This window comes from Miniopterus schreibersii, assembly GCF_964146895.1.
Source record: "Miniopterus schreibersii genome assembly, chromosome: 21".
NCBI classification, from domain to species: domain Eukaryota; kingdom Metazoa; phylum Chordata; class Mammalia; order Chiroptera; family Miniopteridae; genus Miniopterus; species Miniopterus schreibersii.
The window spans coordinates 13,761,458-13,776,886 of NC_138123.1; the positions used below are offsets into that span (position 1 = coordinate 13,761,458).

The window sequence follows — 15,429 nt, forward strand, 5'->3', positions numbered from 1 at the left end:
TTAAACTTTCCCGCAAACATCCTGCTGCCCTCGGCTGGCGCCGCCTCCCGGGCCACGTGGGCGCGGCGCCATGGAGTCCCGGGCGCCGGCGGCAGGGTGGGCGTGGCGCTGCCGGTGCGGGGGGCGGGCCCGGAGGGGGTGTGCCCGGCCCGGTGCGGCGGGCGGGCCCCAGGAGGGGGCGGTGCGCAGGGGCGGGTTCAGGCGGCGAGGCCGAGGGCGCCGCAGGCCCGCCGCAGGCCCAGCGCGCCACCATGGTGCCAGAGCGCCCGCGGGCGCGGGGGCCGCTGCGGCAGCGGGAGCGGCCCGGGAGGGACGGGGCTGAGGCCCGCGCCTCCGGGTAGTGGGCCCGCGGGCCCCCGACGTCCCCGAGCCTTGATCCCTCCTCCCTGCCTCCCCGGGGCGGGGCGGGGCGGGGCGGCGACCTCGCCGGACGATGCGCGCCCGCGGCCGCCCCGGAGGCTGAGCCCGCCGCCCTGCAGCGCCCGCGCCCGCACGGCCGTCCCGATGGCCTTGCCGGGCGCCGAGGGCGCGGCCGACAGGCCGGGATCCCCGGCGCGGGGCGCCCCGGCCGGCTCCGCGTCGTCGTCGTCGGCCTCCTCGGGCGGCTCGGCCTCGGCGGGCGCGGGGCTCTGGGCCGCGCTGTACGACTACGAGGCGCGCGGCGAGGACGAGCTGAGCCTGCGGGCCGGCCAGCTGGTGGAGGTGCTGTCCCAGGACGCCGCCGTGTCCGGCGACGAGGGCTGGTGGGCCGGCCAGGTGCCCGGGCGCCTGGGCATCTTCCCCGCCAACTACGTGGCGCCGTGCCGCCCGCCCGCGCGCCCCCCGCCGCCGCGGCCCGGCTCGCCCGTGCACGTCGACTTCGAGCGGCTGGAGCTCAAGGAGCTCATCGGCGCGGGCGGCTTCGGGCAGGTGTACCGCGCCACCTGGCAGGGCCAGGAGGTGGCGGTGAAGGCGGCGCGCCGCGACCCCGAGCAGGACGCGGCGGCGGCGGCCGAGAGCGTGCGGCGGGAGGCGCGGCTGTTCGCCATGCTGCGGCACCCCAACATCATCGAGCTGCGCGGCGTGTGCCTGCGGCAGCCGCACCTCTGCCTGGTGCTGGAGTTCGCGCGCGGCGGGGCGCTCAACCGCGCGCTGGCCGCCGCCAACGCCGCCCCGGACCCGCGCGCCCCCGGCCCGCGCCGCGCGCGCCGCATCCCCCCGCAGGTGCTGGTCAACTGGGCGGTGCAGATCGCGCGGGGCATGCTCTACCTGCACGAGGAGGCGGTGGTGCCCATCCTGCACCGGGACCTCAAGTCCAGCAACAGTAAGTGGGCCGGGGGACCGGGGAATGCGCGGAGCCAGGCCCTGCGCAGCCCACCCCGGTGCCAGGGCTGGGCGGGCTCCCTGGGCCCGATGCCAGGCGGAAGGAGGCGGGGGCCGGCGTGGTTGCCAGCAGCACCCACGGCGCAGGCCTTCCAGGACCCAGCTAGACCTTGGCTGACCGGCTTTCGGGCAGGTGACACACTTCCCTTGACTTGTTGCTTTTGGGTACCTTTTTTAAAAGTGCGGATCGGACTTGCTTGCAAACAACACTTGTAATATATCTCGATCTTCTGGAAACTTCACGGTGCTGTTGGCCTTTAGGTGCAAGTGTGGTTTGTTCATTTGGGCAGAACTTTGCTAACCGAGGCCTTTCTCGGATTGTGCGGAACCTTGGCCCTCCTTCTGGCCCAGTAGACTTCACCAGAGAGAAGTCCCACTTTAAATATGTCTTCTGTCCTCTGACGTTTCCAAAGTCTTTTCATTCAGACGTCTCTGCACATGAAGTGTGATTTTATCATTGGTTGGGTAGCTTGAGTGCTGGTGAAGTCTCCAGACGAGAAACACCAGTGTGTGCCATCCTGCACATTTGGGTTAAGAGCAAGTTCATTGCCCTTGCAAAGCTGTTTGAAATACTGAAGACCTGGCCTGTATCATTTACTGTCTATAAATCTGGGTCAGTTTTCCAGATGTCAGTAAAGAACTGACGGTTGAACTGAGTACAAAGCCTATTATATTTCACCATATAAAAGAGCTAATAGAATTGCTGTTTACAGTTGGTTCTTCCATATGCGAAATCGCTCGATATTCTTAGAATGAGATGAAATTTTATAAGAGATCAAGGGATGCAGTCAGAACTGGCATTGGCCTGCCACAGCTGCACATCTCTCAACCTTGTAAAACCTGCTAGGACGGGAGCTAACTCAGCTGGAAACCTTGTCCCTCTCCAAGGCTGCAGAAGGAAGAGTGACAAGAAGAAACGATGCATTTGTCGTATGTTTGTGTAGACACTTTTTCCTATTCAAAATCCTTCAGCCCTTAAATTTACTTGAAAATGACTAATTAGCATTTTGATTATGGGAGTTATAAATAATTCGAGTGTTGGTAACTACATATAAACATCGAATAATTTCTTGTAGGTTTTATTTTATGACTTCCACTAACCCCTCATCTTATAATCTATATTGCAACTGCCTAAGTGGTGGGAGCAAAGTCTAACAAAATGTGGCATGGAGAAGTGGCCGCGGTAGTTGTATGTATTAGAGTTCTGACCGAGGCCACATGAAGGACGCCGGAATTATTTTCCTTTGGACTGTGTACAGTAGACGTAGTACAAACTTTAATGTACTTATTTTTGTAAATGCTTCTAACCTGATACAATTTTTGCTACCACTTGGTGCTTATTTCCTAAAATATGCTTTTAGTGAAAGAAATGTTTAACCTCTGCCATAGAACAAGGCCTGCGTGTCCTGTCCATGCGTCCCATAAGCCCTCTCCCCAGTGAAGTCCGGCCAGCCTGTGAGTGCCCCGAGTTTTCTGCAGAATGAGGTGTTTTAAGGACAGCGGTCACATCGCTGCTTGGCCTGGGTCTTAGCAATTGCAGCAGTCCTGTGATACTCACGGAACCTGGCTTCTGCAACTGTATTCTGTTGCACATCAACTCACCAACACAGGCAAACGACTTGGGCTACATGGTTCCTGAGACCAAAAAGTGTGTTTTGTTGTTTTGTAGTAATACTTGGGGTCTGTGTGAGCTGTCCACAAGGTACAGTATCTTTGCTAGTGTTTGTAAAAACATAGAAAGAGAGATTAATCTATGTTCCAATCATAGACTTTTTAATATAAATTTAAAATTTAAAACTTTTAAAAAACTAATACTCTTAAATAGTAAAAAGAAATAACATGACCTTGGATTAATAACTATGGTTAAATAGTTTTTATTGACACTGGAAAAATTTGTACAGGGGAACCATGCACATTCGGGTACATGGTAGATATTATGTAATTTGGAGGTGATTATATGCTGCAACTTAGTTTTTGAAAGACTTCAAAGACTGTCAAAAGAAATTGCTGAACTTCCTGGAGCATTTTAATTTCTATAAGTGTCAGGCAGAGTTGCCTTTGTGTTAAATTTTTGCACTTTTAAAAAGATTTGATTGGTTAGGTCACTAGCCTGGCCAAATATTTGTTACGATATGGCCATTTTTATGGTTTTTAAGTTACTGGGACTTGAATATTTTGAACGGGGCCAAAAATGTGCGGATCACAACGCCTAGCGCATCGCTTATCCCGGCTCCTTGGTGTTACTTGTTCAAGGAACAAATGCAGGTACTTCGTATTTTCCTATGATAGGTGCAGCCGTAGCTTCTTGTTCTGTTACAGTATGTTTTGTTTGACTTTATTGGTTATTTGCTTATGGTGGTAGTGAGTTAATGATAATGTAAACAAGGCTTTAAAAATCAATATTGAATTTTTTTTCATTCTGGAGTCTACTCAGGTAACAAAGAGTCAGTGTAAGACTTGGAACCAAGTGAGTGGAAACTGTTGTTTAAGACAAATGTTTAAATTTGTCAGAGGAAAATACGCAAGCTCTTGATAGATTTTCTTTCTTCGTTTCTCATTGGTCTTTTTCATTTTTATCATACCATTTGAGACAGTGTTTATGTTGAAATAATAGCTAATGTGATGGGACAAGCAGTTTTGTCTCTTTTCTAACAGAGAGCAAGAGATGGAGCGTTGAGCCAAATTAGCAAGTTTTAAGCATCATTTATGTTGTTAAAATATGCTAGGCCATGCCACTCTGGGGATTCAGAGTAAGTAAAAAACCCTTTGCTAAATCTGTCTCTGCAGCAACTAGCTCTCAGTGCAGTGTGACTTGGGCTCACAGTGAAATGGCCAGTTTTATACGCACTCAGAGCACAGAGAAAAATCACTGTGAGCTGGAACTCGCTTCTTCAACACGCTTTGAGTGTCCATTCTGTACCAGTCACTTCTGGGCCCCAGGACACAGTGGCAAACTGATGACAATGTCCCTGTGAGCACAGGGCGTAATGTGATAAGAAAGATAGATGGTAGCCATGCAGTGGCACCCATTAGTAAGCACTTGCAAAAAAACAAAGCATGGTGAGGGGCGGAGTGATGGGTGCAGGATGGGGGTGCTGCTGGGAAGGGGGTGGTCAAGGGAAGGTGCTCTGAGGATGTTACACAAACAGAGACACGGATGAGCAGGGGGCAGAGTCAGGCAGAGATCCAGGAGAGGGGAGGTGAGCCCGGGAGAAGGCAGAGCTGAGGCTGGAGTGGAGGGTGCGGTGGAGGTCAGCGCGGTGGGCCCCGCAGGCCGGTCCCTCTGGGGGTCCTCTCTGAGAGCAGGTCCTGGGTGCGAAGCCTGGTGCCCTGTGTGCTGAGGAGCCTGTGATCTGCACCCTGTATTATTGACAGGATCACTCTGGCTGCCCTGAGGACCCCAGCGCGTTGGCCTGAATCGGTCTGTCGGTTGTCCAGGCCACAGCAGGCCTTGGCCTTGGCTTGGCCTGGGAGGTGGTTTCCAGGAAGTTCCCAGGATGGAATGAAATAAAAGCGCCCAACACCTGAACTACTGCTGAGGAAGGTTTGAGTTATTAGAATTCGTCCAAGTGTTTTGTGTACCCAGGGTTGAAAGAAGATTGCATGGCCTGATTATGGTTCCTTAGTATTATTATTTTTATTATTGCTTACTGTGTTCCATTTTTTTTTTAAAAAAAAGAAAGAAAATAAACATTCCATGAGAAACTGAGCCACAGATTTCGGTAGGGGCTTACTTTTACACTTAGATATTTTTTATGAAATGCAACTTAGAGCTCTAACTAAAAAAAAAGCAAAAAACCTACAAAAGGAATCTAATTTTTTTGGCTTTTCTCATTAATACAATGTAAATAAGGGACCTGTTTGAGAAAATTACAGCTAATGTAATCTCTAAGGTGTTTAAAAAGCTTTTAAGAGTGACCTGGAGAGCTCCTTGTGCTCCGATCAGTTAAAAGACTCGCGTCCGTCTGCCCTGCACTCAGACGTGTAGCTTCAGGCCACCTGGCCACTTTCTGTTCCAAGGGCCAGGGGCAGAGCAGCTCAGAGATCCCGGCGGTTACAGAGCTGATCTACTCCTGAAACAAAATCAGCTTGCGGACAGGTCTTTAGAAGGACAGCCATCACAAAGGGTCACCTTCCCCTGCTGTTTTTCTGCTTGAGTATTAAATAAATAGGCCACTTCTCATGTTTATAGTAGTGAGGGGGCAGGTATTTAATTCTGGATTATGCAGACTTACTCTGGAGAGTACACATCTGGCCATTTTCATAGTCACGGTCAAGGCCGTCTGCACAGTAAAGGGAAGGCCTCTGTTTCAGAAGGCTATTTTCACCCCAGCAGGTACAGGGTGAACTTTTCCAGAATAGTCAGTTACTGGAAGGAGCATTGGTTTTTCTAGAATAATACGGTTACTGGAAGTCACTCAGGTCCGTGTTTGAATATTGGTGTCATCATTTACGAGCCGTGTGACCTTGAGCAACTTATATAACCTCATTGGACCTGAATTTCTTGATTTCTGATACAGTCTACTGAACAGGGCTCTTAGAGATGGACAGAAGTTCTGCAGAAAAAAATCTGTTTAATGTTTCTTTAACTCTTCAAGGGCAGTTGGGTAAAGTCTGGCATGAAAGCATAGGGCTTTTTTAAGGGAACAGTGAGTAGCTGGGTGTGACTAGGATGAAAGCAGACAAGGGGATTTGTGGGCAGGAAATGGGCATTTAGCATGTGACAGACAGCAAGTGTCTTAATTCGTGCTAAGGTGTGTCCACTTCTGAGGGTAAGAGTGAGCCATTGAAGGTTTTGAGGAGGGAAGAGGTCAGATCTGCTGAACGATAAACATCTACAAAGAAAAGAAATATAAGCTTGGGATCATTTGCTTTATGACTTTACCATCCTCGATTAGCAGTGGGGCAGTAATAACATATAAAATACTTACACATTGGTTTAACGTAAGTTGTTTACTATTTATGACCGGGCCCAGTTTTTATAATCACTATTTATTTAGTGAGTTAACTTAGGGTACTTTCTCCGTCTGGTTCGCCAGAGTTAGAAAATAATGATGAGATTTACTGTGTTTGGCTGATGATTTTAACTCCCAGTGTCCATGTGCCTGTCCCCAAAGCCTCTGCAGTACTTGAGGGGCTCCCCAATGGTGGAAACACCCCAATGAAGGAATTTCGGGGAGTAGAAGAAGGGTTCCTGGGGAGGCTGGGGGAACTGTGCTGGTTTCTTTTTGGAGCCTGAAATTTAAATTTGTACAGTTGATCCCTAGTCAGTGTGAATTTAGTTATTTTTAAAAATCCATATTCTTCAAATATCGCTTCATCTTAAGCGTTTTAACTAGATAATAGTAACAAGAGCAACAGCTAACATTTATTTAATGCTTACGAGGCACTGGGCACAGCCCAAACTCCATCCTCAGTTATTCCTCACAGCAACCTCTGAGGCAGGTAATTGAATTATCTCCATGTTACAGGTAAAGAACCTGAGTTAAGGGTGAAAAGACTTTTACAAAGTCACTTGGCTTGTCAGAGAGTTGAATTCGGACTTCTGATTCCAGAATTTTACTTTCTTCACATATGGTCTAGATCAATAGTCCTCAGATGTTTGCTACCAGGACCCCAAAGAGCTTTGGTTTATGTGGGTTATAGCCATTGGCATTTACTATATTAGAAACTTAAAATGACAGATTTACAAATATTTAATAATATAAAAATAATAGGAGCTCCCTTACATGTTAACATAGCATTTGTAATAGGAAAAAAACACCTTATTTTCCCAGACCATTTAAGTGAGGAGACTCCATAGAAAATATTTGCTTCTGCGTGGAAGCTGTTGCCACCCTAAAGGCATGCAGGGGTTCCTGGATCCTACTTTGAGAACCCTAGGCCGGATGATCAGCTGTGTTGATAGAGAAGAGCTCCCTAGAGGAGTTACTCCCACACCTACTGTAACAGCAGAAGCTCCCCGTGAACTTAAAAGAGTAAAATGCCCTGTCTTGTTTTCGGACGTTCTGATTTAGCTGACTTTGGCTGGAAACAAGTGATGAATTTTTTGGTAACATTTTATTTTGAAAATCTTGAAATATACAGAATTGAAGGAATTTTAAGTGAACACCTAGATTCTGCCATTAACATTGAATGAAGTTGCTTTAACACAGATCTGACCTTATCCACCCATCAATGCATCTGAGCTTTATACACACATACATTCACACAGTCTGTATTGTTGAGAGTATTTAGAACCAGAGGCATGGGAGCATTATATTTTTTTTTAAAAGCTTTCGGAGGACTCAGATGTAGAGCCGAGTTTGGAAACTGCTGCTCAGAGGACCAGGTTTGTGGGTTAATTTTATGGTTATCTGGGTTGTTATATAAATTCTTTATGACACCAACTTACCTGAAATCCAGTTCACTGATGATATTGGATGGTTGGTCATAGGAGGCTCCAGGTGAGAGTATGGGTGGCTTATTCTGGGCTTGTGTCTCCAGGGAAAGGACCATCTCTAAGAATTTGTCCCTGGGACACTGGAGGACAAATAGTGCTATTGTGGTGTCTGAGGTTTGAGCTCTGACTGCACTGCTCACCAGCTGTGGGCCCATGGCCCTGACTTTCTGAATAGGGTGATGTGAGGATCAGGTGAGATCCTGTGCACCTGAGTCAGCACACTTTTCCTGTAAAGATCCAGATGATAAATATTTTGGCTTTGCCGGCCATAAGGCCTCTGTTCAACTATTCAGCTCTGCTGTGGTAGCCCAGAGCATCAAAAGATAGTATGTAAACAAGTGAGTGTGTCTGTGTTCCAATAAAACTTTATTTACAAATAGGTATTGGACCAGATTTGGCCCATGGGATATAGTTTTCTGACTTCTGGCATATGTCAAAACATTTAATAAACTGTAAGACATGATCTAACTCTAAGCTGGCGACAATACTCATTTTTGTATATTGTTTAGAAACACTTTGAGTGCTTTAAATATTTCCTAATCTGTGTGTGTGAATCCATTGATACCTCAATGTTTTCTAGACTGCTTTATGCCCTAGGAACATTATTATTAGTCATTCTGCAAAACACTGTGCCATGTAACCATGTACCTGTTCGTCTTGGCTGGGGGTGAGGGTCCCTGCGGTTGGCTCACTGGCTCCTCGGGCAGCCAGCGGGGTGAGGAAACAGTCCTGGCTTTGTTCTCTGTAGGAGTGCCGCCATCTGCGTGCTTTGGCAGGTCTGCTTGGAACTTGGGTTGATAAGTTGAGGGTCAAGGAGGAGGCATGAAGTACTAAATCGCTGCTGTAACTATTTCACTCCCAGGGTCAATACTAGGACACTTTTTTGATCTCTTGGAAACAGAGCAGATCACCTGCGATTTGGGGCAATGTCCTGATAGCATACACGATGTTTCAGTTATTATTGGCTTAATGTGATTTTAAGGAGTTTGTTTTGTTTAAAATACTTAGTTAAAATGCTATGGTGATAGGAATACAGAGCTAGACTTTCACACACAATGAAATGTGAGAAGTTTTCAATGTACTGAATGTGAGTATTGAGTGTGGCCGTGGTCAGTGCCTGTTATTTTGGGGGTGAGAGCCGTGTAAACCTCTAATCAGCTGACCATGCCTATATTTCCTTTACAGAACCTATCTTCTTGTGTTTAGTAAGCTCAGTTCCCCATTCATACTACAGTTACTTATTGATTGGATTCTGTGTCCCAGGAACTCTCCCAGGCCCCTGGCATTCCGTAGTGAGCAAACCAGAGACACGTTCCTCCCCTCGTGGGATTTACATTCCAGGGGGCAACACAGACATTAAACGGTCAGTAGGAGGACATGGGTGGGGGAGTCAGGTCCTGCAGGTCCTGTAGGTCCCCCAAGGCCTTTGACTTTCACTATGATCCTGCAGAGTTTTGAACTGAGAACTGGGATCTGACTGACATGTTCATGGGATGACACCGGCTGCAGTTCTGAGAATAAACCTGAGGGATCCAGAGAGGAGGGACCAAGGGGGAGGAACCCAGGGGGTAGGGACCCAGGGGGGGAGGTAACATTTGGGAATCACCAGCATATAGAAGGAATTTAAGCCCTGAGATTGGCCGCGATTATCTGGGGAGTGAGTGTTAATAGAGAAGAACCGAGGTCCAAGGTCTGAGTCCCGAGGTCTCCAGTAATTGGAGGTCATGGAGATAAGAAGGGACCAGTAAAAGGAGCAGCTGGAAAAGGAAGGGAAGCCCAGGTGCTGTGAGGGCAGAGAAAGGGGTTCGGGGAGGAATGATGGGCTGTATCTAATGCTGAGAGCTTTGTATTCCAGTAACGGTTTTATTGTAGTGATTTTTAAACGGCCTTCCCTTCCTAATCCTGTTCCAGGCGGGCAGAGGGGAGCTGGTTTTCTGTGACAAGCAGCTGACTTCATATGAAAAAGCTTATAATTCATCTTCTTCATGCTTTTTTTCCCCTCCAGTATTCGTTGACTCATTCAGCAAATATTTAGTGAGCATATAAAAATGCTAGTTGCTGTGCAGTAAAAATAAATATATACAGAAATCAGATGGCGATGCAGAGCGTGTTGGGCAGTGACTTATGATTTACTTAGGGAGATGCGACTCAGCAGTAAGAGGCCGTGTTTAAGTGTCCCGCTTACAGCTGAGACCTGTCCAGCTGAGGTTCTGAGGGGAGGCGCTGGGAGAGGTTCATAGATTCATGGACTGTTGGAGCAGAAGGAGGGTGAGGGAGTCGCTCACTTGTTTTATGGAAGGAGAAGCTGAGATTCCAAAGGCTAGAGGACCTGTGCGTGGTCTCGCAGGAAATGGCTTGGTGGGATCCCCCAGTGCTCCGCCCTGATGGTTAGTGGGACCCGAGGTGACCGGTGTGGTTTTCGCGGAGGGCGACAGAGACAATCCATATCTTGTGGGTGGGGGCACAGGGACAGGGGTGCAGGGGTGTGTTTGTTAGAAGTGGCTTTAAGTCCCCAGCATTGTCAGGGTGTGGGGGGCATTTTGGAGAGCACTGGAAGAGCTGAAAATATCGTTTAGAATGTGATGGAAGGGCCTTGAAGGTCACGATGAGGGTCTGGACTTGGTTCCGTAGACTAGCGAATGAGTGATGTGTGTGGGAGGGGAACAGATGGAAAGAAACGTAAGAAAAGTTGGTGCTATTCGGTAAACTTAGGAAGTTATCATTTATTCCTGTAAATGGTTGATCGTTCAGAGTTGAAATTCAGGGAATCGCTTATACCTGAGAATGAGAGAGGGGTGTTTGTTAATATATGCTTTCCCATTGTTGCTGTTCTCAGCTTGCTTGCTTTCTTATGACATTTTCTTGGTGATAATATTTTCATAGTTAAAGATTAATCGGAACAAACCCATTTGACTCAAATGGAATTTGGACATAGCCATCCCATAAATGCTGAGAAAATAGAATGGATACATTGTAATTGCTTTTCTAAAAAAATATACCTTATATGCCATAATTCTGCAAATACCTGAGTGAAACTTCAAAGGAGCTGGGAAATCAAGTGCCTCATGGTTGAGTAAGTAGACTAAGTACTTAGCCAGGTTGTAAAGGCCGGCTGCAAAGAGTGGGGCTAGCAGGGGTCAGAAGTCTTCGCTGAAGTGTCACAAAGGGGCCCAAGCACCCGTCGCTAGGTTACTTACAAGAATTTACCATTTCTGTGGCCAAAAAAGTTGATTGGCCCGGTTTGCGCGTTGCACCTTCTGGTGGGCAGCTCTGCCTGTCGCCCGCCGGTCCTGTCCTGGTGACTGACAGGAAGCGGAAGCTGGCATCCGACCTTGTGCCTTCAGCCTGAAACTTGGCCGGCTGCCCCATTCTGTTACCTGTCTGGACACCAGTTATTTTTGGTTTCGGTCACTTTGCCCAAAAGATAAGGAATTTCAGGAATTTTGCTGAACACCTCTGAAATAGACTCCAAAACAATGGGCCTTTCATGGAACTCTAAACTTGACATTCAGAGTGTTATTTTAACTTGTTTTCTGTTAGTTCAAAGCGTGTCAGCACTTAGCTCCTATGGAAACTTTGGACCTGGGGTGGGGGAGGCGTCCTGAAACCACAGTACACAGGCTGCTAACCGCACGTTGTGCGTGACCTTTATTTAGAAATGCGATGGGTTTCAAATGTTTAGGTTTTAGTTCTCACTTTTAGTTCTGTTTTCACTTGTTTTAGAGCTGCCTTTCCTTGGCCTTTGCTTCTCAAGGGCTGCCAGGCTTTCCCTATTTGAATCAACACGCCCTTCCCACCCTCCTCTGTGGGTGTTTGTAAGCATGAGGAGCTAATGCATATGAAAGTGTCCTGGAAGGCACAGTTCTATAGACCTGAAAGCCATTTGGATCATTAATTTGGAGTCTTTTTTGGTCGTAAGAATAATCATTGTTTAAAGCGAAATTCGTAATATTATAACGGGAGAAATGTAACGCAGCTGATGAAGTAGCTAATTATCTGTATTGTTTCTGTGTCTTAGATATTTATTTTCTTGATAAAGATGAGGAGTAAGAACTGAGAAATAAATATACCTGAAGCGGACATGGAAGGAAGAAAATTCAAAAACGAATCTGAAACAAGACACCTAATGCAATCTCTGGTGGTTTTGCCCTTCTATAACCGATGGCGTTGTGGGCAGCGGGGAAGCCGGCGGAGGCCGCGGTGCGGGCCCTGAGACCAGCGCTGCACGTGTGGCCCTGTGGCCCGGGGCAACGCTGCTGGGCTGGAGATCATCACTCCCGCGTCGCAGGGCGGGCCGAGGATCAGATGAGAAATTAAATGTGTGGAAACAACTCTACATCGCAAAGGCTAAGGGAACGGTCGGCGACATTCTTGTTAGAACTGGAGAGAATGATCTAATTATCGTTAACAAAAACGATTCCTTTGAACATTTGATGACACTGTGTTAGGTGGTACTGGGGGTGACGGGGGAAAGGGTTAGGATACAGTTCTTGGGATGAAGTCGGGTGCATGCAAGTTAGGACCAAGGGTTTAGGTGAGAGATAACGGACCAAACGCTGTGTGTCTGGATGATGAATGACTGGGAAGATCAAACGCTCACTATTTTCTAGGATGGGAAGCTGGATCTTGAATAGATGGACGGACAGAAGGAATAAGAGGCTGTTCCACGGAAGTGAGGCCCCCACCCCACTTCTCCAGCCCCCACTGTGGCTGTAGCATTAAGAGGTAGAATTTTGGCCTTGCTACTTGCCGCCGGTGTGACCGCGAGCATATAGCCACCTTAAAACCGGATCTGGCATCTGTGTAATGGATCTAGACCTAGAAGTAGAACAGGGACCCTCGCTGTCTAACTCCCGCAAGTAGAAGATCACGTGGGGAAGGGAAACATGAACCACCGCAACGGTAGGGCTTGCTCGGTACCGGCGACACGTAGTAAGCCCTCACTCGAATCTCTGCCTGTTGAAAGAGAGAACCAAGATCACGTGCATGAATTCTTTGCCTTGATGGCCAGCACGGCGAACGTTTGATGACACGATGGACGTACGATGTGAGGCCGTAGAAAAGTGACATCTCAAGCCTTGCGAAAGATCTAGTGTTTCCTGACATCCGTGACATCGGTTTTGAAGATTTGCTAGAAATGCTTTCAGACCCGTTGGTGTGCGTGTGTGTGTGTGTGTGTGTGTGTGTGTGTGCATAATCCTTACGAAACGCTCACGGTGTTTCACAGTTCTAAGCACTTTGCATGTGTATGTTTCCTCCTTACGATGTACGTACTCGCACAGCCCCCGCAACAGCCAGGGAGCAGCAGCACAGGCCCGCACCACGCCCAGCGCGTGCCCTTCGTCTCCCTGCCTCTGCTTGGACCGGTGGGTCGTGACCCGAGGACAGGAAATCGGAAAGCAGGAGGGTGGGCGCTGGAATAGAGAGGCCTCCAAAGGGTAAAGGGAGCTCTCGTGAAAAACTGATTCAACCTGTCAGCTGGGCAGTGTAGACAGCGATTAGGACCATGACCTCGGGTCAGATTGCGGGAGCCTCACTGCCTGGCTGTGCGGCCTTGGACAGATGTCTCAACGTGGCTGGTTCCAGTTTCCTTATCTGTCAAGTTCAGATAATTCATAGTAGGTGCCTAGAGCGTTAGAGTGGGGTTATCTGATTAAAATACCGTGAGTACACCTGACAAATGGAATGGACTCCGTTAACGTTGTTTTCCCTATAATTAATATTTGGGAAAATGGCTCTCTTTATGATCATGCTCCAAAAATCAGACGCGACGAATGTCCTACGTTGTCCTCCAGTTTGAAGCAGTGAGGCCAGAGGTCACGTAGTGACCAGGCAGATGGAGGGGGATCTGCAGAGCATTCAGGTGGAGTCGAACCATGAGCTCTGTGTTGGAGCAGGGTTTTCAGGAGGGAGATAAGTTAGAAAAACAGCAGGTTTAAACCGTCCTCTTTGTGGCAAATGGGGAGAGGGAACATGGATAAGTAGCTGCCGTAGAGCCTCCTGGAGACCCGGGAACATGTCTGCATGGCTATAGGTGGAGGAAAATCAGCCCTGGGAGAGGGACCCAGGGTGCAGGGAGGGGCAGGTGCAGGTGCAGGTGCAGCTGGCAGGTGGGGGAGAAGCAGGTGGTTCCAGCTGCTGTTCCCTGCGAGCTGCGGGCCGCCTGGCGTGAGCTCCCCCCGAAGGCTGCCCGCGCCCACTCCATATATTTTAGGAGGCTGGAGGCGGGCATCCGGATACTGTCTCTGTCAGGTTTCCACTTTTTGCTCTATTTTGAGCTTCAGTAAAGCAATCATATCTCATAGAATTTCTTCCTGAGTTAAAGGATCTATAAGCATTTTGCAAATTTAATGTTTGGTGGTAACGATTTGGGGTAATATGTCATCTGTTTGAGATGGACTCTAGTACATTCAGTAGCAGAGACTCTGCCTTCAGGTGAGGACCTTACTCGTGAGAGGAAACAGTGCCTTTTTCCCACCAGGGAAGCTTGCACTGGTTCTGACCCTGCCTGCCTGGCTCAGGAAATGGTTCTCACCCCCAGAAATCACTCCTTTTCATGAGAGAGACATTCATAAATAGCTCTGAGCTGCAGTGTCTGTGGGTTTTTTTAAAAACCCTATAACTTCAGGCACAATGGACCCACTGATGGTTATGATACAGGTGATAGAAGGAAGGTAAGGGGGTAAAACCCAAGTTCAGTCTCATGTGTTCTGCCAAGTGCAGCGAAGGGTGTGTTGAAAATGCCCGGGAACATTGTGACTGGAAGACTATAAAGTCATGAAAATGCATCACCTTTGTGTTTTGGTTCTTAGTTTTGCTCCTGGAGAAGATAGAGCACGACGACATCTGCAATAAGACCCTGAAGATCACGGACTTCGGGCTGGCCAGAGAGTGGCACAGGACCACCAAGATGAGCGCGGCCGGCACCTACGCCTGGATGGCCCCCGAAGTCATCAAGTCGTCGTTGTTTTCCAAGGGAAGCGACATCTGGAGGTGAGCACCAGGCGCTTTGCTTTTGCAGACGAGTGCAGAAGCCGGTCCTTTAAGAGAGTCCCAGAGTACTCAGTGACCCTGAGCATGAGGCCTTCTGGAAAAGGCATTTGTAGTTTTGATCATAATCACAGTGGAACGAGTAACTTACGGTTTTATTGTCACGACTTCCATTTGATGGGAGAACCTTCTTGTTAAACCTGAGGTTTGATTAAAACTGGTTAGAATTTGAGTTAATGATAACACCGAGATTTTTCAGTAAATAAAATAAAATTTTCACTTTAAGCAAAATTTTCATCCCTTAGGATTCACAGGCAGAATAGTAGCTTGGAAGGAGTTTGGGATTAGATAGCATCTTCCACCGATTAAAGCTTCCAGTTTGAGAATGGAGAGCTGGACCCAAAGGGGATCCCAGGTTAGGTGGATTTTCCATTCAGCTGTGGGTCATCAGGGGGTGAAGACACTGTCAGTAACAGACCGACAGAGGCAAATTACCCTGTTTAATAGTTGCCACCCACCAGGGCTTACTTCCCGCTACTTAGTGCTCGTGAAATACTGTGTAGAGTTTTTTGGATTCTGAAAATATTATAAAATTAATTGCAGTGTATTAAAATTCCAGTTTTTTTCTCTTGTTT

The 15,429-nt window shown here is 48.2% G+C and overlaps 1 protein-coding gene across 1 annotated transcript in view; it reads left to right on the top strand.

Annotated features, from left to right (window-relative positions):
- Window positions 1–215: 215 nt before the first annotated feature.
- MAP3K21 (mitogen-activated protein kinase kinase kinase 21) overlaps window positions 216–15,429 on the top strand; it is a 42,572-nt gene continuing 27,358 nt past the window's right edge. The window contains exons 1-2 of the mRNA XM_081123860.1: window positions 216–1,303; window positions 14,617–14,797. Of these exons, the coding sequence (XP_080979986.1) occupies window positions 505–1,303; window positions 14,617–14,797 (980 nt within the window). The 5' untranslated portion in view covers window positions 216–504. The remainder of the gene's footprint in view (window positions 1,304–14,616; window positions 14,798–15,429) is intronic.